The following is a 27,396-nucleotide window of genomic DNA, read 5'->3' as shown; positions in this document are numbered from 1 at the left end:
AATTCCTCCCTCATGCCCCCTGGATGGAATTGCTTGATTCTGGCTGTGCATGCAGTACAAATAGTAATAGCTCATAATCTGCTACCCAGAGAGAACCAAAACAGTTTTTTTTTAATTTAGGTGAAAATCACATAATAAAAAAAAAATCAGTCATTTTAAAGTGAACAAGTCAGTGGCAGTTAGTACATTCACAATGTTGTGTAACCACCCCTTCTATCTAGTTCCCATGTATTTTCATGGCCCGAAAAGGAAACCCTGTTCCTCCCCAGTTCCCTTGCTTTGCCCCTGGCAACTGCCAATCTGCTTTCTATCTCTGTGGATTTAACCAATTCTGGATATTTTATACAAATGCAATCACAATATGTGACCTTTTATATCTGGCTTCTACCAAATACCTTTTGATGGCTGTCACCCTGGCTTCCTTCTATCTGTCACATACTCTTCTAAAATACAAAAACAGGCTCATTCCTCACAGTGAAATTCACTGCTACTGTTTAAAAGGCTGAAGTGAGATCCAGCTCTCCCCACGTGGAATGATCTTTACAATATGTTGTTGAGTGAAAAGTGAGTTTATAAAAGAATATGTCTGTACTATAGGATCCTGTGTTATAAGTGTGTCTGTGCAGAAAAATCTAGAGGGGTACTCCAAAATGTGACCCTCTGGGTGGTGGAATTTGGGGTCATTTTTTCTACTCTTTTTTTGTTTTTGGCCTCATCTCTTTTCTAAGTTTCTGCACAGTACACTTATTTTGCGAGAAGAAAGGAAATATATTTTGAAAGACGATGTCCTCCCCTCACCTCCCATGGGCTCGCTCCCTTGCTGGGCAGCTGGATGTTAACAACCCTCCCATTTGTTCCCTAGGCCGTGCTGATTGTGGTCACCGTGGCCTTTATCCAGGTGTGTATTTATTTCCTGAGGTCCTGGTCGGGGTACCCCAGGCAGGACGGGAGCTCTGGGGAGTTCCCACCTTTGAACAGCATGTTTGATATGCCTCCTGCCAGGAGTACAGGTCGGAGAAATCTCTGGAAGAGCTGACCAAGCTGGTTCCTCCTGAATGTAACTGGTAAGTCAGCGGCATCCTGGGACTTTTTGGTTCATCAGAGGATGAAGAATTTGGCAAAATTTGTACCCCTCATAGTTTCATATAGGAAAACCCTGTCTTACTGGGGTTCTGACCTGTAAATGGATGACTCGTGTCCTTGGGCATGTCATTCAACCTCTCTGAGCCTCCATTCTGTCATTAGTGTCTAACCTGGTTGCCTACCCTGGGGTCGTGGATGGCGGAAAAGGCTTTGGGAAGAGGGTGGCTCGGAAAACCGGTCATGCAGTGTGCAAAGCTGTGTGCGTTTTTCTTTCAGAGGTTTCTTTGGATTCTCAAAGGGTGGACTCAGAAGAGGCTGAGATGTGGGGCTTTCACAAGCTAAGGCATCAAAACATTGGTTGAAGGGTGGGACGATGCAAGAATGAATTCTGGGTATTTGCTCAGCTGCCCCATCAGCCTGTCTCCTGCTCAGGCATTTCCATTTTGCCACTTATTAGCACACAGCCCTTACCAAAGATGTTTAAAAAGGAAAAAGAGAAGACAAAAATGTCTGCCAATACTTCATGGGCATTTCTGCTTAGCGCAGTGCTGTGCAATAGAACTTTCTAGAATGTTTTGTTATCTGCGCTGTCCAGTACAGCATCGCTAGTTACATATGGCTACTGAGGACTTCAAATGTGGCTGGGGAAACTGAGGCATTAAAGTCTTCATCTTATTTTAATTTAAAATAGCCACATGGGGCTAGTGATTGCCGTATTGGACAGCTCAGGCTTAGAGCGTTCGCAAGGGCCACTGTCAAGGGTAAAGGAATCCAGCAGACATGGAAGGGGAAATATTTTAGACCTGGCTTTCTCAAGATTTAATATTTAGTATACCAGAAATCCATACAATGATTCTCCTTGTAAAACTGAAATTATTTCAGAGAAGGCCACAACCTTCTCCCTCACCCCTACTATGACAGGTTGAGGTCGTTTCAGGGTCATATGTCTTTCTTAAATATGCATTGCTACACAAAATAACGTAATTAAAAGTATTGTATGATCTGAGGTACTTTGGAAAGACTTAAACATAAAGTGTGTGTGTGCATGTGTGTGATGCAAAGCATAGAATAATGACTAACAAAATAGAGACAAAAAGAGGATGATGTGGAAGCATGAAAGAGGGTGAGTCAATTCTAGGGGGGTCATTAGGGGCAGTAAAAAGGTCCGGGCGCTGTCAGAAATCCAGATATGTGATGTGTGACGTAATCATATGAGCAAAGGGAAGCATAAATGATTTATGTGGTTTGATGATCTGATCTTAAGTCTAAATATCAAGTCTTGGCCTTTCAGGTAAATAGTATGCATTATTGATGTCCTCAGAAGTTTTACTTCTAAAAGACATTTTATTTTCAAGAACAGCGGTGGCAGGCAGCCTGGTAGAGTTGAAAGAGCATTGCAGATATTCAGCCTCACTCCCTGAGTCTCCAAGACCTGTTTTACAAATTAGGAGAAACACCTGCCATGAAGACCCTTTTTGTTTCCTCCCTCCTTTGTGCAAACATTAAGTACCATGTTTCCCCAAAAATAAGACCTAACCAGAAAATAAGCCCTAGCATGATTTTTCAGGATGCTCGTAATATAAAATAAGCCCAACCGTATTTCCCCAAAAATAAAACCGGATCTTATATTAATTTTTGCTCCAAAAGATGTATTAGGGCTTATTTTCCAGTTAGGTCTTATTTTCGGGGAAACATGGTATTTATTGAGCACCTACGGTGTGCCAGGAGTAATAGTGCTGGGGTTACATCGGTGAACAAGATTTTGGAATGTAGCAGGTGCATTATAGCCAAAAAGAGCCCCTGAAACCCAAAGCCACACAAAAGTTAAAACTAACAAAAAAACCCCACAGAGATGCAACAGTGACTGGCAGAAAAGTGGGGACAACTTTACATAGCTGGCAACCAGGCAACCCTAATCTGACATTTAAGGAGAAGCTGACATTCCCCCCCACCCTTCTACTTTCCCACGCCCCCCGCCCCGACACACACACACACACACACACACACACACACACACTCCAGTTCAAACCATTGTTTCTCAGTCTAGTTGTGTAGGACACAGCTCCCTGGCCCATGCTGGTGTTATGAGCCTTGTGCTCCATTCCCCCCCCAACCCCCCCTGCCAATAGGAGTTCAGCTGGGAGGCCACTACAGCATTAGGAGGAGCGGTGGCATGTAGTGGGATTCCAGCCAGAGCCTGTGCACAGAAGCACATCCATGGTCTAAAGGCGGATGGCTGTGAGGAATGGCTGTGACCCTGTGGGAATGGAGGTCCCGGGCTTCTCAGGCATTTAAGATGCTCTCCCAGCTTCGACAAGGCTCTGCCATCCCTGAGTTCTCCAGACGGGCTCTGCACATCAGAGTGGTGTCTTCTCTGAGGATAAAAGCTACTGGCTCCATTAAGAAAGCTTAGAACTGCTGACCTAGACCTGCAGAAGCTTCCAGAGGCCATGTTGCCCAGCCTTGTTTCCAGGCAGGGTAAACAGTAAAAGCCTCATTTTTCAGATGAGGCCCAGCGTCTCCCAGAAGCCACACACTTTCCCCAAAAGTCTTTTAGGACATGTGAATTTAAAAAAATAATAAAACCATAAAGACAACAAATCTTTTTCCGTCGCTGAGAAAGTGCTTCTATAATCATTTGCTCCAATTTATCAAAGCGCATAAAAATAGGATGTCAACATGAATGCTTTTGCTTTTTACCCTTTCAAATGCAGCATAAGGGAAGGAAAACTCCAGCATCTGCTTGCACGAGACCTGGTTCCTGGAGACATTGTGTGTCTGTCGATCGGAGACCGGATCCCTGCAGACATTCGTCTCACTGAGGTGAGGGGTCCCAGATCCTCGTCTGTGGGATATATAGGCACTTAGCTTATTGAAGGTAGGCATTCTCTCTTGCGCGTGTACATACACACACACCAGCAAGTCGGGGAGTTGGCAAACAAGCCAATTTTAAACACAAAGCACCTCAGATCATATTTCATAAATTATTTATTCTCATCTTAAGTATAAGGCTAACACTTTTGGTTGTATGATTTCCTAGTTTACAGCCGACTGGAGCAGCAAATTAAACTAGGGCGGGTTGAAGAATGAGGCAAGAGTTCCTTCTAGAAACAACCACACTGATATCAGGAAAAAGTGACATCAGACTGCTTAGAAATGAGGAGGGAACCAGAGCCAGTGAAGACATAAAAAATAGTACAAGCTTTTACAATTGTTTGGTTTGGGGACATTGGGTGTGGAGCAAGCTGTTTCCCCAACCTTTGTAGGTGTCAGGGTGTCACAGCTTCACAGAACAAGACCTGAAGCTCTCTGAGATGATCCTGGATTCTCAAGGAGAGGTTAAGTCAAGTTCAGAGGGATCTGTTGATCGGAGTAATCTATTTTATCATTTCTTCCTAGAATGCTTAAGAATTACTCAAAGCTCTTAGTGATAAAGGATTAAGAACAGGTTATCTGCCTGATTATTTCTCAGGCATTGAAGGGTGAATAGCATGCTGTTAAAAGGGATGGAGAAAGATAAAGGGACCAGCAGGCAATTCCCGGGACCTGTGTTTACAACATTCTGGCCATTCTTTGAAGTAGAGGCAGGGGCGAGAGGGCCAGGCTTTCCCACCCCTCTGCGCTGACTTTCAAATCTCCACATGGGACAGGGAACAGGGACCAGGATGAGCAGATTAGGGAGTGGGGCACTCTCTCTTGGGTTCACGCTGGTGCCCCCTCCTGCACCAGAATGGATTCCTCACCATCTGCTCCTCCCTGTACCATCATTCAGCATCCAAGTCTGGGGCACTTGGATGCCCTTAGAGAAACCATTGTCCCAGGGAAGGCTGGGGAAGCCAGTCTTACACTGTTCACTTCTCCACCAAGATGGGGTACAGGGTGGTGTCCTGAAGCTGGGCAGCCAATAAGGAGGACACCGCTACAGGTGCTATGGAGAGGCCGTGCAGCTCCGTGGTTAATGCCCTGGGGCTGGGTGTTAGCCTGGGTTTGAACCCGGGGCCTGTCATTCACAAGCTGTGTGACCTGTAGCAGGTTACTTAACCTCTCTGTGCCTCAGCTTCCTCATCTGTAAAATTGGGGGTGGAGGGGTTGATAATGCCCGTAGTGTGGTTGTAAGGATTAAATGACTGTGTAGATGCAAAGTGCTCAGAATGGTGCCTGGCATGAGTGAGTGATGGGCATGTGTTTGAAGTCAGAGGGTGCTACGTTTTAAATCCCCACCCAGCGCCTCCCAGCGTGTGTCTTTGAGGAAGGGACTGGCCTCTCTGAGCCTTAGTTTCCTCTTCTATCAAAGGGGATAACACTCGTTCCCACCTTGTAGCGTTATTGTGAAGATGAAACAAGCTAAAACCTGCAGCATGCTTGGCACGATGCCTGATGTGGGTTAGTAGTTCCCAAGTATTGGCAACTGATTTTATTATCGTTACCTGTCTCTAACAGCCCTTTGAAATTTTTTTAATCCCAAATAATTCCCTTGCTACTTAGCTGGTTTTCTTCGTACCCTGCTCCTATTAAATTGAATTATATCTGGTTATTGACATCACAGGGTTTTTTCCCAAGCTACCAGCCACAAACACTCTATAGAGTTCCTTTTTGGTATTTTGCAACGCCATTGAACAATCAGGAGCTTTCTTTGCTTATTCACAGTGGAATATTTTTTATCAGCTCTTAAGCTCTGAGATCCAGGAGAGCTTTATATACATTTTGAAGCTACTTAAGGCCAGGAAAGAGCAGGTTCAAGAAAGTTCTTAAAATAAATAACCCAAACACTAGCCCTTTTTGCAGTGTGTGGGGGGGTGGGGTGGGGGGTGTCACAGAACATTATTTTCTCTTCCTACAGTTAAAAGAAAGGCCAAGGCTTTGGTGAAGGGCTGATCTGAGGCAGACAGTAGAGCAGGACCACGGCTGTTTCTTTTTTCCTACCATTTCTAAATGAAAAGGGGACTTAATGGGATTTGTCAGGACTCCAAGTAATGCTTTATCTCAGAAGTAGGAGCACCTGCCAGTATGAGGAGACAAGAAGAGCCTTTGTCTGCACCTGAGCAGGAAGGGACAGGGTGCTCTTGAGCCCTCAACTGTACCCTGTCTTCAGGCTGAGCCACCTCCTTCGTGGCCACTGGTATTGTGTGATTCTCAACAAATATTTCTTGAGCACCTGCTGTGTGCCAGGAACTGTTCAGTGGCTGCTAGGGGAGCACGAGGGAAAAGTACAGCAAATTCTGGATTTCCCAAACAGTACAGAATTGCCTGGCCCAATGCAGTCACAGAGGGCTTCCTGGAGGTAGTGGCTTTTAAGCTGACCTAGAATAGATGTAAATAAGCTGTTTTAGGCAGAGGTGGCCCAAGCTGCATACCTAGCCCTGACCTAGAAGCCAGGCATGTTGCTGCTTTCAACTGCCTGTGGTGTGTCTCCACACAGTGGGGCCGCCATGTAGTAAGGCTATTTCTGCCACTTGAAACCTGCTCCCCACATTGTGACTTAGTCCTTCTCATTCCTGAGGTCTTGGCTCACTGTCCTCTCCTCCCTGACTTTCCCTGACCTCTCTCCTGAGGGGCCTTCTCCCCTTGCCCTCCCCCGTTACTCAATATTTCAGGGTTTGTTTGCTTTCATGTTTATTGCCAGCCCACCCCCACCTTTCCTCCTCAACTGGAGTATAAGCTCCATGAAGGCAGGAAGTCTGTCTATCTTGTTCACCGCTGGATTCCCAGTTATAATCGTGCTTAAATGTGAAAAAGCATAACGTTAGGTACAAAGTCCAGGTACTTCAAACTTATATACAGCTGTAAACCGAAGCCAAATTTTCAAACCAAGTACAACTTATTTAAACTATTGTCCTGTCCAGACAGTGTTTTCTGGGAACTACATCTCTGCTTGCCCTTGTGGTGTGGTGCCAATTTCTGCTGTCTGGGGTCTGTGGGTCAGCAGCCTGTGGTGTTGGGTGACTCAGTTCTCCCATTTCTTCTTTCATTGTGGGCTGGGATCTTCCCCATGAGGTCGTTTGACTTTCCCTTGGTGTCCTGGGGATTAAACAATCCAAACTCTAGATCAATCAGTAATTGTATTTGGTTGGTCATAGATTCAAAAAAATATGTTGGCTTCAACTGGCCAGGGATTTATTCCTCTCTCACATAATACACGTCCAGAAGTGGACTCCAATATGGCGACTCCACCATGGAATGAAGGACCTGGGTTTCTCCCAGCCCCCCATTCTGCCTCCCCTAGGGTGTGGTAATCCCCTGAGTACTTTTAAGATGGCTTCTGGAGCTTCAGCCATGATAATGAAAGCCCAGGCAGGGAGAAAGAGGAAGGTAAGAAGGGCAAAGGGCGCCTGTCCGCTCAGCCGCCTTCAAAACTCTTCCCCAGGGCTATGGTGCTTCTTCTACGTCTCATAGTCATGTTGTAGAGACACTGTGCGCTGCAAGGGAGGCTGGGAAATTGGATTGTGTGGCAGGCACACTACCATTCCCAACTCTGTGGGGGTTCTCTTAGGGAGGAACAGGGGGAGATGGGTATTACATAGGCAAGTGGTAGCCGCTGCCATCTTGGGGACTGGTATCCCATGGCATTGGCAAATATTTTTTTTTTTTTTTTTTTAGACATTTATATAACTTCCAAAGTGATCACCCCACTAAATTCAGTACCCATCTGGCATCATACATAGTTATTATAATATTACTGACTACATTCCTTATGCTATATTTTATAACCCCATGACTATTTTATAACTACCAATTTGTACTTCCAATCCTTTCCCCTTCTTTCCCCATCCTACAGCCCCCTTCCCATCTGGCAGCCATCAAAATGGTCTCTGTATCAGTTTTTCTGTTTTGTTTGTTTGTTTTATTCTTTAAATTCCACATTTAAGTGAAATCGTATATTTGTCTTTCTCTATCTTACTTATTTCATTCAGCATAATAGCCTCTAGGTCCATCTATGTTGTTGCAGATTGCAAGATTTCATTCTTTTTATAGCTGAGTAATGTTCCACTGTATATACCATGTTTCCCCGAAAATAAGACATAGCCGACCATCAGCTCTAATGCGTCTTTTGGAGCAAAAATTAATATATGACCCGGTCTTATTTTATTATAAGACCGGGTATAATATAATGTAATATAATATAATATAATACCCCCTTATGTCCTCAACAGTTTCTGTTATAATTCTAACCAAGGGAGACTCACCTCTTGGGTGATACCTGCTGGGTCTGTGGTCAATTTGGAATATGGTGAAGAGTGCAGTTTTTGGAACAAGAGCTTTGGTTCAAACCTCTGCTCTGCCACTCAGTAGCTGTATAACGTTGAACAAGTTACTCTCTGTGCCTCAGTTTCCCCATAAGTCAAATGGGGAAAATAATAGCATCTTTCATGGAGGGTGTGAAAATTAAGAGATAAGCTTTGTGACATGCTCAGCACAGAGTTTGGTACATAGTAAGGTTCTAGAAATGTTAGCACCTTCCTCCTCTTTTTCTGGCGTGTGTGTGTGTGTGTCTGTGTGTGTGTCCATGTTTCTGCTGTTAACGTAACCTGGCTCAATGATACTCAAACCACACAGATTATACAGATGTCTCCAAGGTGAGCAGCATGTGGAATGTTAGGAGAAAGGCACAGGTGCTTTGAAAGGTATATTCTAAATTAACCATTGCCTAAGTATTTTTTTAAATTATATTAATATTTAAAATAATGTTGAAAGAAGGTATAAGATTTTTGTTTATCTAGAGGGACGAGACATTCAAAGCTTTTCCGATTCTTGAGATATCTGAGGTCATGTTCTGATACTTTTTGCCTGCTTTTGATGTGTTCCTTGTTTGTTGTCTGCTGGCAATTGACGTTAAGGAGCTAGACACCATTCTGCACTTTCAAAACCAGTTTACATGGTGGGAGGGCAGATTCCATTGTCTTTTCCCTTTGGTTCCCTAGGTCACAGACCTCCTGGTGGACGAGTCCAGTTTCACGGGAGAAGCGGAGCCGTGCAGTAAGACAGATACCCCGTTGACGGGTGAGGGGGACCTCACCACCCTGAGAAACATTGTGTTCATGGGGACCTTGGTGCAGTACGGGAAGGGGCAGGTAAGCCCTGGGGTGCCCTGGGGGGCTTGGCTTCCATCACCAGCAGGCTTCCAGCCGCAGATCTCACACTTCTCTCTCCTGAACACAGGGAGTCGTGATCGGAACTGGGGAAAGGTCTCAATTTGGAGAAGTGTTTAAGATGATGCAGGCTGAAGAGGTAAGCGCCAGTGGGCGGCTCCGGTTTTGTGTAAGCTGGGGTTTGCGATTACTCTTGGGTAGTGATACCCCTTAGGAATGAGGATAATGGGGTTAATATGAGTATACTTTTTTAAAATTTATTTTAAGACATTTATTAGGATTTTTGTCAAGATATGACTTTATAGATAGTAAACAGATACAGATTTTAAGTATAGAGGTCAATGAATTTTTATATATGTGTACCCCTATGTAATTGTCACTCAGCTCAAGATATGCAAGAGCCAGGCAGAAGCTGTGGGACGCTACTGGGATCTCATCTAACAAACCCACTGTTCTCATCCTTTCAGACACCTAAAACTCCTCTACAAAAAAACATGGACAAGCTGGGGAAACAACTGACACTTTTCTCGTTCTGCATAATTGGTGAGTGAAACAGTTTCTGTATTTAGGCTTGGGGTTTGGGGAGAGCTGTCCTGAGCAGCCACAGCTATTTCTCCGATATCTTGCTAATCACCTGGGTTAAGATGGGGGTTGGGATCAGAGAGACTCTCTGACAACAACAAAAGGTTTCTGTATAAGTCAGGCTAAGTGCTATAACAAGCAGCCCCAGCATTGTAATAGCTTAACATGGTCAAGATTTATTTCTAGCTCACATCACAGTCCATGGGCATATTCTTGTTGAGTGGCTTTCCTGGATAGCTCACCTCCAATCACTGACTCAGGGGCCCAGGCCCCTACTGTATTGTTGCTCTCCCTTCCTCTCCATCCTTGGAGGCTGGTCATAATTCTATTCAGCCAATGGGTAGGGAAAGAGAACACAGAGGCTTGTGTGGGAAATTTTTAAGGCATGGACCAGGAAGTGAAGTCATCACTTTTGCCCATTCTCAATGAGCAAGAATGGAATCACATGACCTACCAAACTGCAAGGGAGACTGGGAAATGTAGTTTAGTGGTGCACCCAACCATATTTCTATGCCACTAAGCAGGCTGTTCCTGGGCTTGTGCCTCAGCACCTTTGGCAACACACCAAAAACAGCATCAACATGATGCTGCTATAGACCTAAATTCAGGTCTTATGCCTGAACATCCGTGTAGGGCCGCCCTGATCCTTTCACCTGCTCCTTCCTGCTGTGTACAGCTCTGGCTTTGATTCTGTGTCCTTCATTCTCAGCCTTCAGGGCCAACCAGTGTCTGGCCCATAGTAGATTCTTGGGTTAAGCACTTGTTGGGTTAATGGATAAAAAAGAAACTAAAACCACTGCCCATAGCACAAGCAATAGTGAGAGGAAGTACTGGTGAGTCTGGCTAAAACTACAGAGCCAGAGAAAGTTCTTGAGAAAAATAGCTGTCCCTCCTAGCAGCAGTGTTGTTGTGCTTTTGGCCATCCAAATGTGTGAATTCACTAAATGAGTGTTTTCTGACACACTAGACCCTATGATGGGTTCTGGGGCCACCAAGATGATTAAAACACAGCTTCTGCCTTTGAGAAGCCCCAGGCAAATAGGGGAGAGACGCCTGAACAAATATGTCACATGAAGGTAGCTGTTAATCTATGTGTGAGAGTTGGGAAGGCTCCAAGGAAGAGGTGATGTTAAACTGGGTCTTGTAGGATGAGTAGGAGTTTGCCAAGTTAAAAAAAAAAAATAGGGGATTGCAAATTCCAGGCAGAAGAAAGGATAAGCTCAAAGGCATGGAAGGTCTCTCTTACTGTTTTACAACAAGTAGGAGGTGGTAAATTTAACAAAGTGGTCGAGGACGTGCCCTGGAGTCAAGGCTCTCAATTCTGTTGTGCTGGGCACAGACCGACTTGCCCTTTCCTCCCTGGCCACCCCTTCCCAACATTCTAATGTCTAGTCTCCTTTCCAAATTTCAGCTTTGGATTTATGGCTCAGTTTGCTAAATCACTAGATTCACTGTTTTTAAGTAGCTATATGCCCTCTTCCCTACTCTCCACCTTACTTTGTCCTGGAGCAGTGATGGAAAATGGGTTTTATCTTAACCTGCCAAGTCTGATCACAGCTAGTGGGGTTCCGTGCTGTGAGAAGATTTTGAGGCATGGTGGCAAAAGGATTGTGTGATGGATTAGTAATATCTGTCACAGACACAGGAGGGAAAAGTGGCTATGCATCGCCATTCATTTGCCATCCTTGGGGTTGCATATTGACCAGGCATCAGGACAGACTAGAATGCCCCAAGTCTTCCTTTACATTCCAGAGCAGGGATTGGAATCTATGACTCCCAGGCCAAATTGGGTTCACCACCTATTTTTGTATGGCCCACGAGTAAAGAATATTTTGTACATTTTTAAATGATTGGAAAAAACAAAAACATGATGATTTTATAACATGGCAAGTATATGAAATTCAAGTTTCAATTCAAATACAAATTTCAGTGTTCATGAATAATGTTTAACTAGAACACAGCCACACCCATCCACATATTATCTATGGCTGCTTTCATGCTACAATAGCCAAGTTGAGTTGCAACAGAGACTATATGGCCCGCAAAGCCAAAACCATTTGCCATCTGGCCTGTTATAGACAAAGTTATCCGACACTTGCTCTAGATGATTGGGGGATCAAAAGGAGAGTGTGCTGTAATGAGTGCTGCTTTTTCTATCCCAGTAGCCCCAAGAACAAATATCAAGTAGATATGCTCTAAGGCAGATTGTCAAGTAGATAGTATGAGCAGGTCTTTCCACAAGATGAAATTTGTTTATAAAAAAAACAAAAACAAACAGTTCCAAGTCAGAGGTCCTACAAGGTCATACCATGTATAAGCCATTATTCCTCAAGTTAAATTGCAACTTAAATTGGCACGTCCATGGCCAGACCATGATACCCCTCACACCTTTGCTGTATCATAAATATTTCAAGAACTGTTCCAGAAGAATGGGAGTTTTGAAACTGTGTTCCATGGATCCCTAAGGACCCAACTGGCAGAGGCAGGGACGTGATGGTGTGCTGATAAATGTTTAACAATGGTTTTCCAGGGTAAAATATTGCCAATGTCTGTGGTATAAATACTCTCAGCATTGCCAATTTCACATTGCCAATGTGGAGTTACTGAACATGGATTTGAGATGAGATGTACACACTGACTTGTGTGAGCTCCTGTGAGCAAGCTGCAGCCTCTTGCAGGGAGGTCTGGGGTTGGGGGAGGTTGGGTTTTAGTGGGCGGGACTCCAGGCTCACTGCCCTACCCCTAATTTCTAACACCCTCCAATCTTTTGCATCTGGGTTCGTTTGGATTCCAACTAAGATTTCATTTGATGACTGAGTTCTGTAGCTAATTGTAGTAAGGAATAAAAACCCCAAACCTAACAAATCAGACCTTGTGACGTGCCCCCCACACATATACATACACACATGCCACTACTACCCAGCATATAACTTGCTCTGGCTCCTCGTACCTGCGAAAGAAAGCTGACGTTCTTTAGCAAAGCCTCCAAATTGTGTCAACAGCTCCCCTCACCTTCCCACTTCCCTTCATACCACGTCCCATAACAGTGGCAACCTGGGCATTTACTGTGGGCCAGGAGCAGTGCTAAGCACTTCAGATGGGTTGTCACGTCTTCAATCCTGAAACAACTCCTCGAGGAAAGCATGGTCATTATGCCCACTTCACAGATGAGCAAACTGATGCCATCTCTAGTGGCCTCAGAACTTACCTCCATTCCCAGAACATCTGATAAATGTAAAACCATTCTTTTTTGTAGCTACGAAGGTACCTTCTTTAAACAGCAGAGAGTGATTATAAGTCCTTAAGGTTATTACTCATTGCCCTGTGTCTCTATTCCTATAAACTCTTTAAGAAAATGGTTTTGAAAGGTCTTCAGGCCTTCAGATGTTGTAGCTGTGCGTGTGTGTGTGTGTGTGTGTACACACTTTTTTTTTTTGTCTCTTCCCCAGGTATAATCATGCTCACTGGCTGGCTGCAAGGGAAGCATCTTCTTAGCATGTTCACCATTGGGGTGAGGTAAGCACACCGTGCCATCCCTTCCCTCCTCAGTGCAGCAAGATAAGGTAGGGAGATTGGGGAGCAGGAATGATGTGGGGAAGACGCATTCTCCTCACCCCAAGCCACAGTCTCCCAGTAGCACATTGTCTGACAGATGGGGGTGCTCAGTGAACGCTTGCAAAACAATTGAAAGCATACGATTTGGAGTTCCCCTTCCTGTCACTCTTTTGCTTGTGGGTTTGGATCTTTCTGGCTAAGAATGTGGACTCCAGAGCCAGCCCGCCTAGGATTAAATTCTGGTTACCACGTGCTAGTTCTGTGACCTTGGGCAAGGTTCTGCACTTTCTGTGCCTCAGTTTCCTCCTCTGTAAAATGGGAGTGAGGACGTAGCCCCCCACCCACCCTGTCCCCGCCATCATCAAGGTGAGAACAAGGTGAGGTTGCGGGTACAGATACTCACAACAATATGGAGCACACTGTGTGTGTTTATTCCTATTACTCATTTGGCGCTGCGTCTAGGTCCTTGTTTTGTGAACGGAGGAGGCTATAGGAGAGGACAAAGGACATGTCACCGAGGCCACACGACTGATGGCAGGGCTGGCAGTCAGGGCCCTTGACTTTAAGCCCAGGGACCCTGCCCTTCCTCCACATGGCGATTCCAACAAATGACCATCCCACCCTGGGGAGGTTATAGAGATGAGCAGAGAGTCCGCTCAGTGCAATGGCTGGTCTTGCCCAGCTTTTCCACAGCTGCTCGTCTCAAAGCGAGGGAGGCAGAGTGCCAGGGATTGTCACTGGCTGGATATGTCCCAGCGGAAGTGTGGGTGACCCTTCTGGTGACCCTTCCAGGACACAGAGAAGCCAACACCTTTCGAGGTTCATGCCAAGCCTGTGGTTTCCGGAGGGTGACTCTCAGTGTTGTTGGTGTCTGCAAGATGCTGTAGGTGATGCGTGGAAAATTATTTGAATGTCTGTGAGCAAACATATATACGCAGTACATCAAACCTACCATGTAAAGAAACTTAGATGCCCATCTACTCACGAATGGCTAAACAACATACAGTGGAATGTTATTCAGCCACAGAAAAGGAATGAAGCCCTGACAGACTACCACACGGATGGCCCTAGAAAACACGATGCTAAGTGAAGGGAACCAGACACAAATGGCCACATATCATATCACTTCATTTATATCAAATGTCCACAATAGGCAAATCAATAGAGACAGAAAGTAGATTCCTGGTTTCCAGGGTCCACGGTAGGAATGGGGAGGGACTGTTACGAGGTATGTGGGCTCTTTCGGAGGTGATGAAAGTGTCCTAAAAGTGATTATGGAGATGGTTGCACAACGCTGAACATACTAAAAACCATTGAGTTATATGCTTTAAAAGGGTGCATTTTATGGTATGTGAATTATATGTCAATAAAGATAACCATGAAGGCACCGAGCAGAGAATTAGGAATGCTGTTATTACAAGGATCCCTGGAGCTTGTATAAAACGTTAACTGTTTGCAAGCACTCGTGCTTTAACTGTCATTACAGTAAATTACAGTGATGCACCTCACAATGGATCGGGCCCCCCTGTGGGTGCTGGACGCAGAGGTGATAGAGTGCTGCTTCCCCAGTGGTCAGGTGTTCATGTCTCTGGTACATAGTCAAGCTTGCCTGTGTATAAATGAAGGGACACCCATTACCCAGCAATTAGCAGTAGAATCGATTCAAATACAGGTCTTTAAAAATTCTAAATGCCTTAATTTTCAATTGCACTGCGCTGTATACACTAATTGAGGGGCAGGCTAGCAAACGCAACATGTGGGCGGGTGTGTGTGTCTTCCTACAAAAGTGAGACAGGGACTATTTTTTGCATGAGTAGAAATTGGGAAAGTCTGTCTGATTTTAGACACTTTGCCTTTCAGTGTGCTTAACAGACAAAAGTTAATGCCCAAATCCTGGGAGCATGGGGGAAAAAAACCAAAAACCTTAAGAGTAAAAAGAGGAGTTGGTTTAAACAATACTCTGCAGTTAGAATACAGAAAATATACAGATGTGACAAAAAATCATAAAAAAAATACAAATGACAGACATCTGGTAAACCCCCACCTAATTCCAAGCCAAAAAAATATATAGTCCACCTCTTCCCTGTAAAATGAAGCAAAAAAGTCCTACAATGGGACAGGCATCCAAAACACATGAGGATATCTTAAAAAGATAATTCTCAGTATTAAACAAAAAACTGTATTAACACTTAATTGTCTTTAGATTTTCACTTTAACCTAAAATAAATGGATTAATATCAGGGTTTGGGTTTTCCTCTACCCACCCCCACCCCCAAACTCTTTGGAACCATGAAAATAAGGCCACTATGCTGTACAGATGGTCCTGCTGGATTTCAGGCCTTTTCCCCTGAAACATGGTAGGCTCATTATTGCATTTTGCTTTTGACCTTGAGAAAGGGCTTCCAGGAGCTCTAGATAACGGAACCCAAGATGTTCTGAACGTAAGAGGTCATGATCTCATGTCGACTGGCGTTTCCTGACTTTATATCCTAAATTAGATGCCAGGAAGGATCTAAAAGAAAGTAGAAACCACGCTCACAGAGTTTTCATTTTTAAAAATTTTTTTAAATAACCAAATTTTTTTATTTTTTATTTTTTTATAAGGAGGGCACAGTTCACAGTGGCCCATGCGGGGAATTGAACCGGCAACCTTGGTGTTATTAGCACCACGATCTAACCAACTGAGCATCCGGCCACCCCTCAAAGAGCTTTTGATAGCCATTTACTCTTTTGTGTTAATGTCTATAGTATTGACCACGTGATCTAACTATTATTTTCACTGAATTCCTTCTCATGCTTAGCACATAGTCTCAGAGATCCCGGTTTGGGCCAGGCCGTGCTTCCACCAAAGGTTGTGAGGGAGAATCTGTTCTAGACCTCTAATCTTAGCTTCCAGTGTTACCGGCAATCCGTGGTCTTTCTTGGCTTGGAAACACATCACTCAAATCAGCCTCTGTCGTCACATGGCTTGCTCCCTATGTGTCTATCTCTGTGTTCGTCTCTGTGTCTTTTTCTCCCCCTTCTTGTAAGGATACCAGTCATACTGGGCTAGGGTGGGCACACGCTCTGAGCAGTGAGGCTGCAACCAGAACCTGACCCAGTCAGGGCTCCAGCCAGAGGCAGGACCAGGGAAGAAGGATGAACCCCTGAAAAGAGCACTCAGGTGACTAAGCCGTCAGCCGCAGGGGTGGTGGCAGAGGGACAGAGAAGCCCGGGCGCTCAGATACCATGATGCTAAAGAACCTCCCTGAAATAATGATGCATTTCATTCCCATCTTATATAAACCATCGAAAGTTCTGTGAGCCAAAAAGACGATTATTTCCAAGTAAATGACCAAAAAGGCTCCCGTGACCATCTCTACCCCACTTCTCTAAGGTCATCCCTGATTTCTTATTCCCTTTTCATCCATCCCACTGGATCCATGGTAACCATGCGATTGAGAGAAAATTGACTGTGCATTTCAATTGTGACTTTGAAAGGATGAGATTTTTTTCAGTTTTTAGCAGAAGTCAAGTCACTCGGAACCACTGAATTAGAACATAGAAATGACAGGATAGCCAACGAGGAAGAGATTCTCCAAAATAAATAAAAATTATTCTTTTAAACTCTGTATCCTAATTCCCTCTGCGTTGAGTGACATTAAAGATGATCCAAGGTATACTTGCTTTTCCTGGTCCATTCTAATCTTTATTACTTTGTGGATTCATTTTTTTATTATTATGAAAGCTTCCGGGTACATGTAAGATGCCCTTTCCACACCACATGGAGGAAAGTCCCCCTCACGGCCCTCGGCAAATGTTTACTTAGCTAGTCTTGTCAGTCTGTGCCATAAAACTAAGGAAGCCTTCTTGCCATCACCATAGAAACCGGGCACAGTCCCCTGACCAAATTCAGTTATCTGGGTTTATATAACTGTCCCTGAATGCTCCATTGTCTCTGGGTGAAAAGCCACCATTCATGTACTATATTTCTTTGACTCTCAGAGGCACATCCATTTTCACATTATAACTTCTCTGAAATCAGACTTATAAGGGATGTGAGAAAGTACCGTCACGTTGATTAATTGGTAGGTTTTTTTTTTTTCTTTCTTTCTTTCTTTCTTAGTGGTACACAAGATTATGGGGCCCTTCACAAGCAGCAGTATCTTGGATTGGATGAAATTTGGTTGAATGGGCATCCTCAGCCGGGCTTTCTGATTATTAACCAGCCCATGTAGACCACTCACTATGCTAGGCCAGCACAGGTCCAGACACCTGCCATAGATCCACTCAGTCCTGTGAGTTCATTCAGCAAATATTTATTGAATGCCTGCAGAACTCTGCTGGAAGTTCTAGTGCAGAGGGTAAACTGGTGACGTGTGGCACAGTGACACTCACAGCACAGAGCTCTGCACAAAAGCACCCTCTCACTCATTCATCTCTAGCTTCCCCTATTGGCCTGAGGTCAGTGGAAAGCCATAAACCAACCCTCTGCCCTCGGTCAGGCCTGCTCAGGAATCTGGAATGGGGGAGCAGTGAGCCCCAATGTTCTAGAGCCAAATTGAGGCAGAAAGAGTCCCTTCTTACCAACCTATCACATGTTGACATACCACCCACAAGAAGGGGATACGTGTGTTCAATCCCAGTTCAGATTTGAAAGAAAGAGAAGCTCATTGGTTCAGGTTGAATCACATATTCTCCTCTCATCTAGTCAACTAAGGCTATAAGAGAGTAAGGTCACACAATACAGAAAGAATTGAAGGGATGATAGAGAAGCAAGCAGATACCCCAAGACAGATCTGCTAGGATAGGCAAAGGCATAGCTGTGTTACTTTGTCTCCCTCAATTTTAATTTCCTTGTCTGGCTTCTTCACTAGAATTTCTAAACCATTAGACCAGTGAAAAGTGAAATTCAAAGGAGGACCTTCTGAACCAAAGAATTCCATTGCCTACCAATTGCTGATTCTGGAATTTCATTTCCTAGGGCCCTGAGTTTTCTCTCTAATAAATGAGAGCAATTTAAATGCAAAAGCACTTAAAGAGGCAAAACAATGGGAAGACTAATTCACACTAAAGTGTGGATGTCTGATAGATGAGGTCCTTTCCCAAGAGCAGGGTTTTGCAGCTGGGAGAGCTCAGAGCAATGGAGGTTGAAGAAGGAGGCATGTGCATCATGGAATGGGGAGCAGAGAATAGAACAGAGACTTTGGGGACACTAGAGACAACCTTCACCATATAAAAGTGTTGCCAATCCCAGTTGTAATTCATATCATTCTTAAGTGTGTGTTAAAGGTGACCCATCTGGCCTTTCAATCTAGCCTGGCTGTGGCTGCCATTCCAGAGGGTCTGCCCATTGTTGTCATGGTGACGCTGGTCCTGGGAGTGCTGCGGATGGCCAAGAAGCAGGTCATTGTGAAGAAGTTACCGATCGTGGAAACTTTAGGTGAGGGACTCCAGCTGGTGGAATTCTTATAAATTGAATTGAATGGATGTTCTGGTGCCATGTTAATTCAACCTGGGTGTTTCATAAACCTGAGAGTTGGTGGTGATGACTGCTTTTTCCTACAAACTCTGATGTTCTCTTGTGCCAGGTTGCTGCAATGTCATCTGTTCTGATAAGACTGGGACTCTGACTGCCAATGAAATGACTGTCACCCAACTTGTAACGTCTGATGGGCTCCGTGCCGAGGTGAGTTCTGTGTGAATGCACAAGGCTCGAGACAAAAGAGTGCCCTCCAGACCCTTTTCTTCCTAGAGAAAGCACAGGCAATTTTCTAGAAAACCATAAGGAGAAAACAAATATAGGTTGTATTGTACAAAATCCTTGTCACCAATAGCTGCAAGATGCATAACTGATTTAAATTAGCCATCTTTATTTTTTTTATTACTGTTTTAATAATCACATTGTAAAATTTAAAAGCTAGGACACAATTACCCATAACCTCCCATGACAAACTCACCATGATTAGTCCATTTGTGATTCTGAGACTCTCTCCTATGCGTTTAACACAGTTGTAAGCTCCCTGAATGTACGATTTTGTATCCTGCTATTTTTTTCACAAAACTTTCTATACAAGGTGTCAGCAATGACAGCTCATGGGCCAGTGACTATTTTTGTAAATAAAGTTTGGTTGGCATGCTGCCACACCCTTTTGTTCATGTGTTGCTGATGGCTCCTTTTCACGCCACACAGCAAGGTTATGTCATTGTGACAGAGACTGGATGGGTTATGGGCTGCAAAGCCTCAACTATTTGCTATCTGGCTCTGTTAGAAAAAGTTTGCCTACCTCTGTTCTAGAACATAAGCACTCTCCTATGCTGTTACTTATAACAGTTTTCTTACCCAGAATTTGTACTGGCTGCAGAATATCCCATCGAGCAAGATTATTGCAATTTACTGACACATGGCACTTAGTGAGGCATTCTGGTTAATATACAATCGTGCAGGGAACAGATGTTCATGCTTGAAGCCTTATTTGTAGCTAGGATTTGTCCTTGGGATGGATCCCCAGAAAAGAGATTATGAGCCAACAGGGGGAACGTGTTTTTGACACTTGGTGACATCTTTCCTGTCCCTTTGCCCTGCAGGTCAGTGGAGTTGGATATAACGGCCAAGGGACAGTCTGCCTTCTACCATCAAAGGAAGTCATTAAGGAGTTTTCCAACATCTCAGTGGGGAAATTAGTGGAGGTAAGTGTCACAAGCACCATGGTAGCACTATGCATTTAAAACAGAGCTGATGGGGGTTCTCTCTGAAAAGAGAAACAGCTATTGAACCAACTGGTTCTTGGTGACAACTGAGCCATACCCCAGCGATCAGGTTGTCACAGTGGCCCGGAAACAGATGGAAACATCAGAGGTAAGAGAAGAATTAGCACCCTTTGTACTCCTCCCTGCCTGCTGGGAAGTCTTTAGAGACAGCCTACATCCAGAGGGTGCTCAAGAATAGTGGGCAGTGTCGTCTATTGTTTTTATCCATAGTGACAGTAGCCGTGCTCATCCTCCCACCGAAACTCATTTGTCCTCCCCACGTAGTGGTGCCCTCTGTGAAGTCTAAATCCGGCCGTCTTCCTTTGTGACATTTAGTGAGCACCTACTCTGTGCAGGTCCCACCTCATGGGACCACTTAGTTATCACAACAACCCTGTGAGGCCTCTCCTATTATCTCAGTTGCTCAGATTAAGAAACGGGCTTAGAGAGGTCACATGAGAGCCCAGGATCGCCCAGCCAATGATGGGGGGGAAGCTGGGAAGCACTTCATGCTCTTTTTGGTGTGTGTGTTTCTACATTTCTTTTTTTAATTACTAGTTTTAATTAAGATGTAACTCATATACCACAGAAGTCACCCTTTTAAAGTATACAGCTCAGTGGATTTTAGGATGTCCCCAAGGTTGCACAGCCATCACCACTATCTAATTCCAGGACACTTCGTCACCCTGAACAGAAACCCCATGCCCACTGGCGGTCACTCACCATTCACCCACACTCGTCACCACCCGTCTACCTGCCTTCGAACCACATTTTCTTACAATGGTTTTAAGACAACCACCATTCAGCAGAGTCAATAAATATCTACTGTGTTTATTCTAAAAAGCAGGGACTCTGATAAATTTTGAAGAGTAAATCTTGTCCCTCACCTCCACCCCAGCCCAGCTCCAAAAATAGGTCAAGGTTTCATTGTCTGACTTTTGCACGTGCCTGAGTGAGCCCAGGACTCCTGAGGGGTACCAGCTCCAAATATTAACTAATGACATTCGGAAACCACCCCCCTTTTCAGGCAGGCTGTGTCGCCAACAACGCTGTCATCAGGAAAAACACCATGATGGGACAGCCCACGGAAGGTGCCTTGATCGCCCTGGCCATGAAGGTGGGAAATTTTTATTTCCTTTTAACACATTCGATGGATTCTGGGGCTCAGTGGTTTAGACCCTGAGCTCTGTGGCTTGGCAGAATGCTCCCCCACTCTGTGCCCAGGGCCCCATGCAGAGCAGCTGCTCATGAGTGTTGAAGCAATGGGTGGCAGGTTTACGGGTGTCCTCTCTGCTTTGTGCACAGGGGACAAATAACAGAAGATGTCCGATGAGATTCCTCCATTGAGGTAGAAGCCCACTCATGGATGCTTTTCCAATGGGAACTGACCCTCTCCCTTCTTCCCAGCCAGTCTGCTCCCTCTTGCTGCTTCCTGTGCTATGACCCTTTGCCAGCCTTGCTCTCTCTGCTACTTGGACATTCTCGTAAAGTTCACTGCAGTTTCCACCTCTGTTGTCATTTCTTCTCACCCTGGCACCCGGGCTGTCATGCATCGCACTGTCCAGCGTCCATCTCTTCACTTGTCCCTCCCTTACCCCAGCTCCCTATCTCTGCCTCCCGTCCATGACACAACCCAGAATGGGGCATTCCAGGAGCCAGTGCTGGGGGGTGCAGATGAGTGGGGAGAAGGGTTACCTTTTCGGTACCTCCCTGTAATGGTAAATCAGGTGCTTTAAGAAATTATTACGCCATATTCTTTTCCTTCCACTAACAGAAGAAAATTCTCCCCAGAATGTCAATAATACCAAATGAGACTTATTGTCCCCTTTAAAACAGTATGGGCTAGCTTCACTCAACAACTCCCGCTGCCCAGCAGGGAAGGGACAACTGGCCTGACCATCACAGAAGGAGAAAAATCCTGCTCCCACTGCTAGCCACCCATGCAGCCTAGAGAGGGCAGAGGTTCCAGAACCCTCTTTCCTTTCTTTTACATGTTAGAATTTAACTCTTTTATGCATCTACATTATTTGGGGAGCCTGGTTTGGAATTTTAAAATGTACCTTTTACAATAACAAAAATAACAGCTGACATGGACTAATTAAGTGCTTCCATTATGACAAGCGCGGTGCTGAGCACTCCATGCTTATCATTTCATTCATCCTCTAAACCTTTCTCCCACCACCACTCCCTGTAGTATTAGGTTGGTGCGAAAGTCATTGCGGTTTAAAAGGTTCAAAAAGAAAAAAAATTGCAAAAACCACAATTACTTTTGCACCAACCTAGTAGTTTCCTAGAGTTGCCAAAAAAAAAAAAAAAAAAGTAGCACCATAAACTGCATGCTTAAAGATAACAGAAATGTATTCCCTGACGGTCTGGAGGCCGGAAGTCCAAACTAAAGGTGTCGGCAGTGCCGCGCTCCCTCTCCTGGCCGCTGGCTGCTACCAGTAATTTTAGGTGTTCCTTGGTTTGCAGGCGCATCACTCTAATCTCTGCCTCCGTCTTCACATGGTGTCCTCCCTGTGTGTTCATCTTCATATGGGGTGGTCCTCTCCTTACAAGGACACCAGTCATACTGGATTAGGCCTGGCCTAATGACCCCATCTTAACATGATTACATCTCCTAAGACCTTATTTCCAAATAAGATCCCATTCCCAGGTACTGGGTGGGTGGGTAGGGGTGGGGGTTAGGACGTCCATACATCTTTTGGAGGGTCACAGTGCAACCCATAATACTCTCCTAAAGATGCTTTCTAGCTTTTTATTTCTAATCACCCCTCCCATGACATTTTAATATCACAGATATACTGTATATCTGTTTGTGTACTGTATGCATATCTATGTTTTATACATAAAAAGAGTTTTTTGTCCCCTAAGGCCCATTTTCACCCCTTGGGGGTCAATGGGATGCACAGGCTAAAACTGGTTTACAGTTGGGGAAACTGAGGGACAGAGCTATCAAGGAACTGGCCTGAAAGCCATCCAAGAGCAAATGAATGAATGTCAGGCCTGGCAAGGACCTCCGGCTGTTACAGCAGACCACCACTAACCCCCGGGTTCCTTTTTGGGAAATTGCTACTTCCAGTGTGAAATATTCCTCCTGGCAGAAACCCCCAGGCTTCTGTCTTTGAGCAGGTTTCAGCTAGAAGCTGTTGCAAAGGCTATCTGGTTCTGCCTCTGAAACGAGAGAGAAAAGAGACATGTTTTTCAGGTTGGGACATCTGAAAGCAAATGGCCTTTCTCTGTGAGCTAAATGCTTGGATTGCTCATCTGCCTGAGATGATTTGAATAGTGAATCATTTAAATGGACTGAGCTTTGCATTGAGGTTGGTTTAGGACGGCTCGCTGAAAGTGTCCCATTTTACTATCCTAGATGCACTTAAGTGATATTAAAGAGTCATACGTGAGGAAAAAAGAGCTCCCATTCAGTTCGGAGCAGAAGTGGATGGCGGTAAAATGCAGCCCCAAGAATGAGGTGAGTTATCCTGTCTGCGCCTTTCCACTCCCCCACCACCACCAAAAAGCAAAATGCAGACATCAAGGAGAAGCATTTCAAGTTTCTAGCTACTTCTACAAGGTTCCAAATACATGAAAATACAGATGATAGCAATTAAACCTTTGACTATCTTGGGTCTTCTGAGATTTTCATCCAAATCACTGGTTCCCTAAGTGGCGGGGGGAGGGGGACGGGGGGAAGAGGGTTAGGGCGGGGGGAGGGGGAGGGTCACTGGACCAGCATCACCTGGGAAGTTGTTAGAAATGCAGGTTCTCAGGCCCCACCCCAGAACTTCTGAATCAGAAATTCCAGGGTGGGACCCAGTAATCTGTGTTTGTGGGATTCTGATGCACGTTTAGGTATGAGACTCACTGGCCTATAATGTAGTCATTGAGTAATTACTATTCTAGCAACTGCAGGCTCTACTGAGAATATTGACCCCCATCGCTAACTCGGGGGTCCTTCCTTTGCACCCCCATGCTAAGTTCTTTACACATATGAGCTCACTTAACAGTCACAATGGGGGAACAAGCCTTCATTTTTGAAGGGAGGTCCTCCACAAATGGTGGGAACAGTGAGCTCACACGTACACACACGTACATTGTCCCCTTTGTATACACATGTTATAAGTGACTAGAGGAATATATACCAAACTATTAATGTCCATCCCTAGGTAGGGATTCAGCTGATACTTTTTTTTTCCTTTTTGTATTCTCTGTAGCTTTTCAGATTTTCCAGGAAAAAAGAAAAACAAAAACAAAAACTTTTTTTTTTTTTTTAAGAGTTTTCTTATTGCCTTCTATCTTTTCCTCCAACCTTCTCCTTCTCTCTTGCTCTTTGTGGAATCCATCATGTCTTGTCCATGCTAAGATTTCACATCTCATTCAGGGTGGTGGACAACTTGGCCAGCTCATGTCACATTCTTGTCATGAGTGGATGGGCATATAAATTCTGGGTACTTAAAAGGGGTTTTAAATATTGGATGTTTTAAATATTTTAATACTTCTAGGCTTCCTCCCCCCAAAGCCAATGGTAATATTCTCATCAAAATAATTATAGGAATATGACTTTAAAAAAAATGGAAACTCTTTATAATTCTGCCCCTCTTCTATCCCTACCCACCCCCCACGCTAGGTAACTCCTAGGATAGAGTGCTCCAGGTTCTAAATGTGTGCATAGTGACACATGGGGTGGCAAAATAAGGTCGAGCTGTATCTACTGTTTATCATTTGCTATTTTCCCTTAAATAATGTCTTACACCTTTTTCTGTGTCAGTTCATAGGGGCTTATTCACTGCCCACCATGAGTAGGCAGGTGCTATGCTATTAATGAGGATATAGTATGACCCACACTGATAGTACTGGCTGCTGAGTCAAGGGGGAGACAGAGTTTAATAACTAGGCAGGAAAATGGTCAGCTACTCATTTGGATTCACTCTTATGAGCCAAGGGCAGGGGCGAACAAAATAGAAATGGTGCCCACCATGGAGAGGCAACAGTCTGAGCAAAATAGACATTTAGCAATGAATCACCCACCTACAGCATAACACTAACTGACATATGACTAACTAGTGAAACACACGGGACGCTCTGAGCGACGTTAACCAAGTGACTTAATGGAGAGCAGAGGTGATGCAGGTCAAAGCTTGGCCTCGTTCCTTTTGTGGGCTGTGTAGTATTCCCTTGTGTAGGTTTCCTGGAACCTATCGGATCTGTCTGATATTGGTGAACAGGGGCAGTCCACTGTACATACCCCTGCCATGCACTTCTCTGTGTGAGTGAGGTGACAGTCACCAAGAGCTGAAGCATCTAGTGACTGATTTGTGTCCCTTTTGTCTTTTTCAAGGAGGAGGAAGACATTTACTTCATGAAGGGGGCCTTTGAAGAAGTGATTCGTTACTGTACCATGTACAACAATGGGGGCATCTCCCTGCCACTGACGCCCCAACAGCAATCCTTCTGCCAGCAGGAGGAAAAGAAGATGGGGTCGCTCGGCCTGCGGGGTCAGTGCCTGTGGCCCCAGCCCTGAGCTTTAAATTTGCATGTAGCACTACTTTTCAAGTGCATTCACACAGGGTCCTCAGTCCGTAAGGTGATTGGTCAGGATGGCAGTCGGGCAGCATGCTGGGGGAAGTAAAGCAAGTGTGAAATTTATTGGTGAGATGAAAGGTAGGATCCCCCCACTCCATCCCAGCCACCAAATGATACCCATTAACCTAGATTCGGCTCATGTGTGAGAAGAGCTGGAACCCTACGTCCTGAGTTTTCTAAGACAGGTGAAGGCGATGCACCAGAAATATCGATTTTCCTGATTGGTCTGCTTGCTCCTCGCTTAGTGTGAGGAAAATCCAGAGCTCTGTTAAATCAAGGCAGACATTTCATTATGTGACCATTTCCAATTTTCTGCACCAGGGCCGGTGCCTTCCCTGACGGGCTGAACATTAAAAACCACATTTCCCGTGTCATTTGTCAGCCTGTCCATTTTCAGAGACAGCGTTTAAAAACACTCTGGGACACTTGTATTCCCTCAGGGGACTATGGGAAGCGTTGGGCTTGCCATATTAATTTCAGTTGCCTTGGTTTTCCCCTTCATGGGACAGAAATTATACATAGCTAGCAGCTTGCTGACAAGGGTGACAAGGTACAAGGTGAGGACATTGCGGCTTGCTGGGACGGAGCTGAGCTTAGCAGGTGGGGAGGGAAGCTTTGGGAATAGTACCTGTATCACGGGCACATGGCACCTGCACCACTGGCACAGTATTATAACTGAGCAGGAGGGAGGCACGGCTGGAGGCTTCTTGGCTGCGTGCCCTTGGCAAATCATTGAACCACTCGGACCCTCAGGCTCTTCATCAGCAGAGGGCTAGCAACCCTTTTCCCACTGTTCTGCTTATCACTGCTGTGACGGTTGTTTCACCTTGGTTTTCTTGGCCCTCTGTCTTGAGGCAGCCTGTCACTAGGGAATCAGACAGAACCCTGTCAGGTCACCACTTACCAGCTCCAGTATCAGTAAGGTGACAGAGTAAGGTCAGTTCCCCCTCTGGGAGCACTCGTCCCCAGGAGTTGGGCCTGGCTTCTGTGCCACTGAAACAGTCAAGGCCGAGACACGCCAACAGTCTTCTCACCCGTGTTACCCTCCCGCACATTTTTCTTTACCTTTGGTAAGCTGTTATCCCCAGTCTGCTGGAGGTGACAAAATGAGAACAGAGCAAATAGACAAGGAGAATTGTCAGAAATGGCCCATCATAGGCTGTCTCACACTTTCTTGTGGCCACTCTTGCTGGCATGGGCTGGGGGTGTTTTACCACCAGTGGACAGGGACCATATTTTCTGCCTGGCAAGTTGTCTCTAGCATCTCTCTCTCTATTTGGGGGTGCTGAGACCCATTACCCTGCACAGGCCTGATGACAACCACTGCAAAGATGTTTGCCTTCCCTTTGTGCTCTGGAAACTCGGTGCCCAAGCCCATAGCAGACAGAAGAGGGTCTGGTCTGGGACATGGTGGGGGCCGGGGCTGACGGGATAAAATCAGACCCGTCAGCGCCCAGTGACGCTTCTGTGGGTCTGCTCTCTCCTCAGTGCTGGCCCTGGCTTCCGGGCCCGAGCTGGGGAAGCTGACGTTTCTGGGTCTCGTTGGAATCATCGACCCTCCAAGGGCGGGTGTGAAGGAAGCGGTGCAGGTTCTCTCTGAGTCCGGCGTGTCCGTGAAAATGATAACGGGAGATGCCCTGGAGACAGCCTTGGCGATAGGTAATGGGGAAGGTGGCGGAGGGTAAGAAAGCAAGGATCTGTCATCCTTTACAGTGGGGTCACTACCATTGGTTAATCTTCAGCAAACCTGGTCAGGAGCGCTCACACCTACCTTCTC

At 45.2% G+C, this 27,396-nt stretch overlaps 1 protein-coding gene across 1 annotated transcript in view; it reads left to right on the top strand.

Annotated features, from left to right (window-relative positions):
* ATP2C2 (ATPase secretory pathway Ca2+ transporting 2) overlaps positions 1–27,396 on the top strand; it is a 61,986-nt gene that overhangs the window by 25,808 nt on the left and 8,782 nt on the right. Inside the window, exons 5-18 of the mRNA XM_019747123.2 lie at positions 863–898; positions 1,003–1,064; positions 3,798–3,906; positions 9,003–9,152; positions 9,241–9,309; positions 9,638–9,713; positions 13,202–13,268; positions 18,605–18,729; positions 18,878–18,975; positions 19,875–19,976; positions 21,064–21,153; positions 23,407–23,508; positions 25,375–25,531; positions 27,108–27,278. Coding sequence (XP_019602682.2) covers positions 863–898; positions 1,003–1,064; positions 3,798–3,906; positions 9,003–9,152; positions 9,241–9,309; positions 9,638–9,713; positions 13,202–13,268; positions 18,605–18,729; positions 18,878–18,975; positions 19,875–19,976; positions 21,064–21,153; positions 23,407–23,508; positions 25,375–25,531; positions 27,108–27,278 — 1,414 coding nt within the window. The remainder of the gene's footprint in view (positions 1–862; positions 899–1,002; positions 1,065–3,797; positions 3,907–9,002; positions 9,153–9,240; positions 9,310–9,637; positions 9,714–13,201; positions 13,269–18,604; positions 18,730–18,877; positions 18,976–19,874; positions 19,977–21,063; positions 21,154–23,406; positions 23,509–25,374; positions 25,532–27,107; positions 27,279–27,396) is intronic.

The sequence above is a fragment of the Rhinolophus sinicus genome, linkage group LG11 (genome assembly GCF_036562045.2).
Source record: "Rhinolophus sinicus isolate RSC01 linkage group LG11, ASM3656204v1, whole genome shotgun sequence".
Lineage (NCBI taxonomy): Eukaryota > Metazoa > Chordata > Mammalia > Chiroptera > Rhinolophidae > Rhinolophus > Rhinolophus sinicus.
The sequence above is the reverse complement of the archived record's forward strand: the minus strand, read 5'-3'. Positions and strand labels throughout refer to the sequence as shown.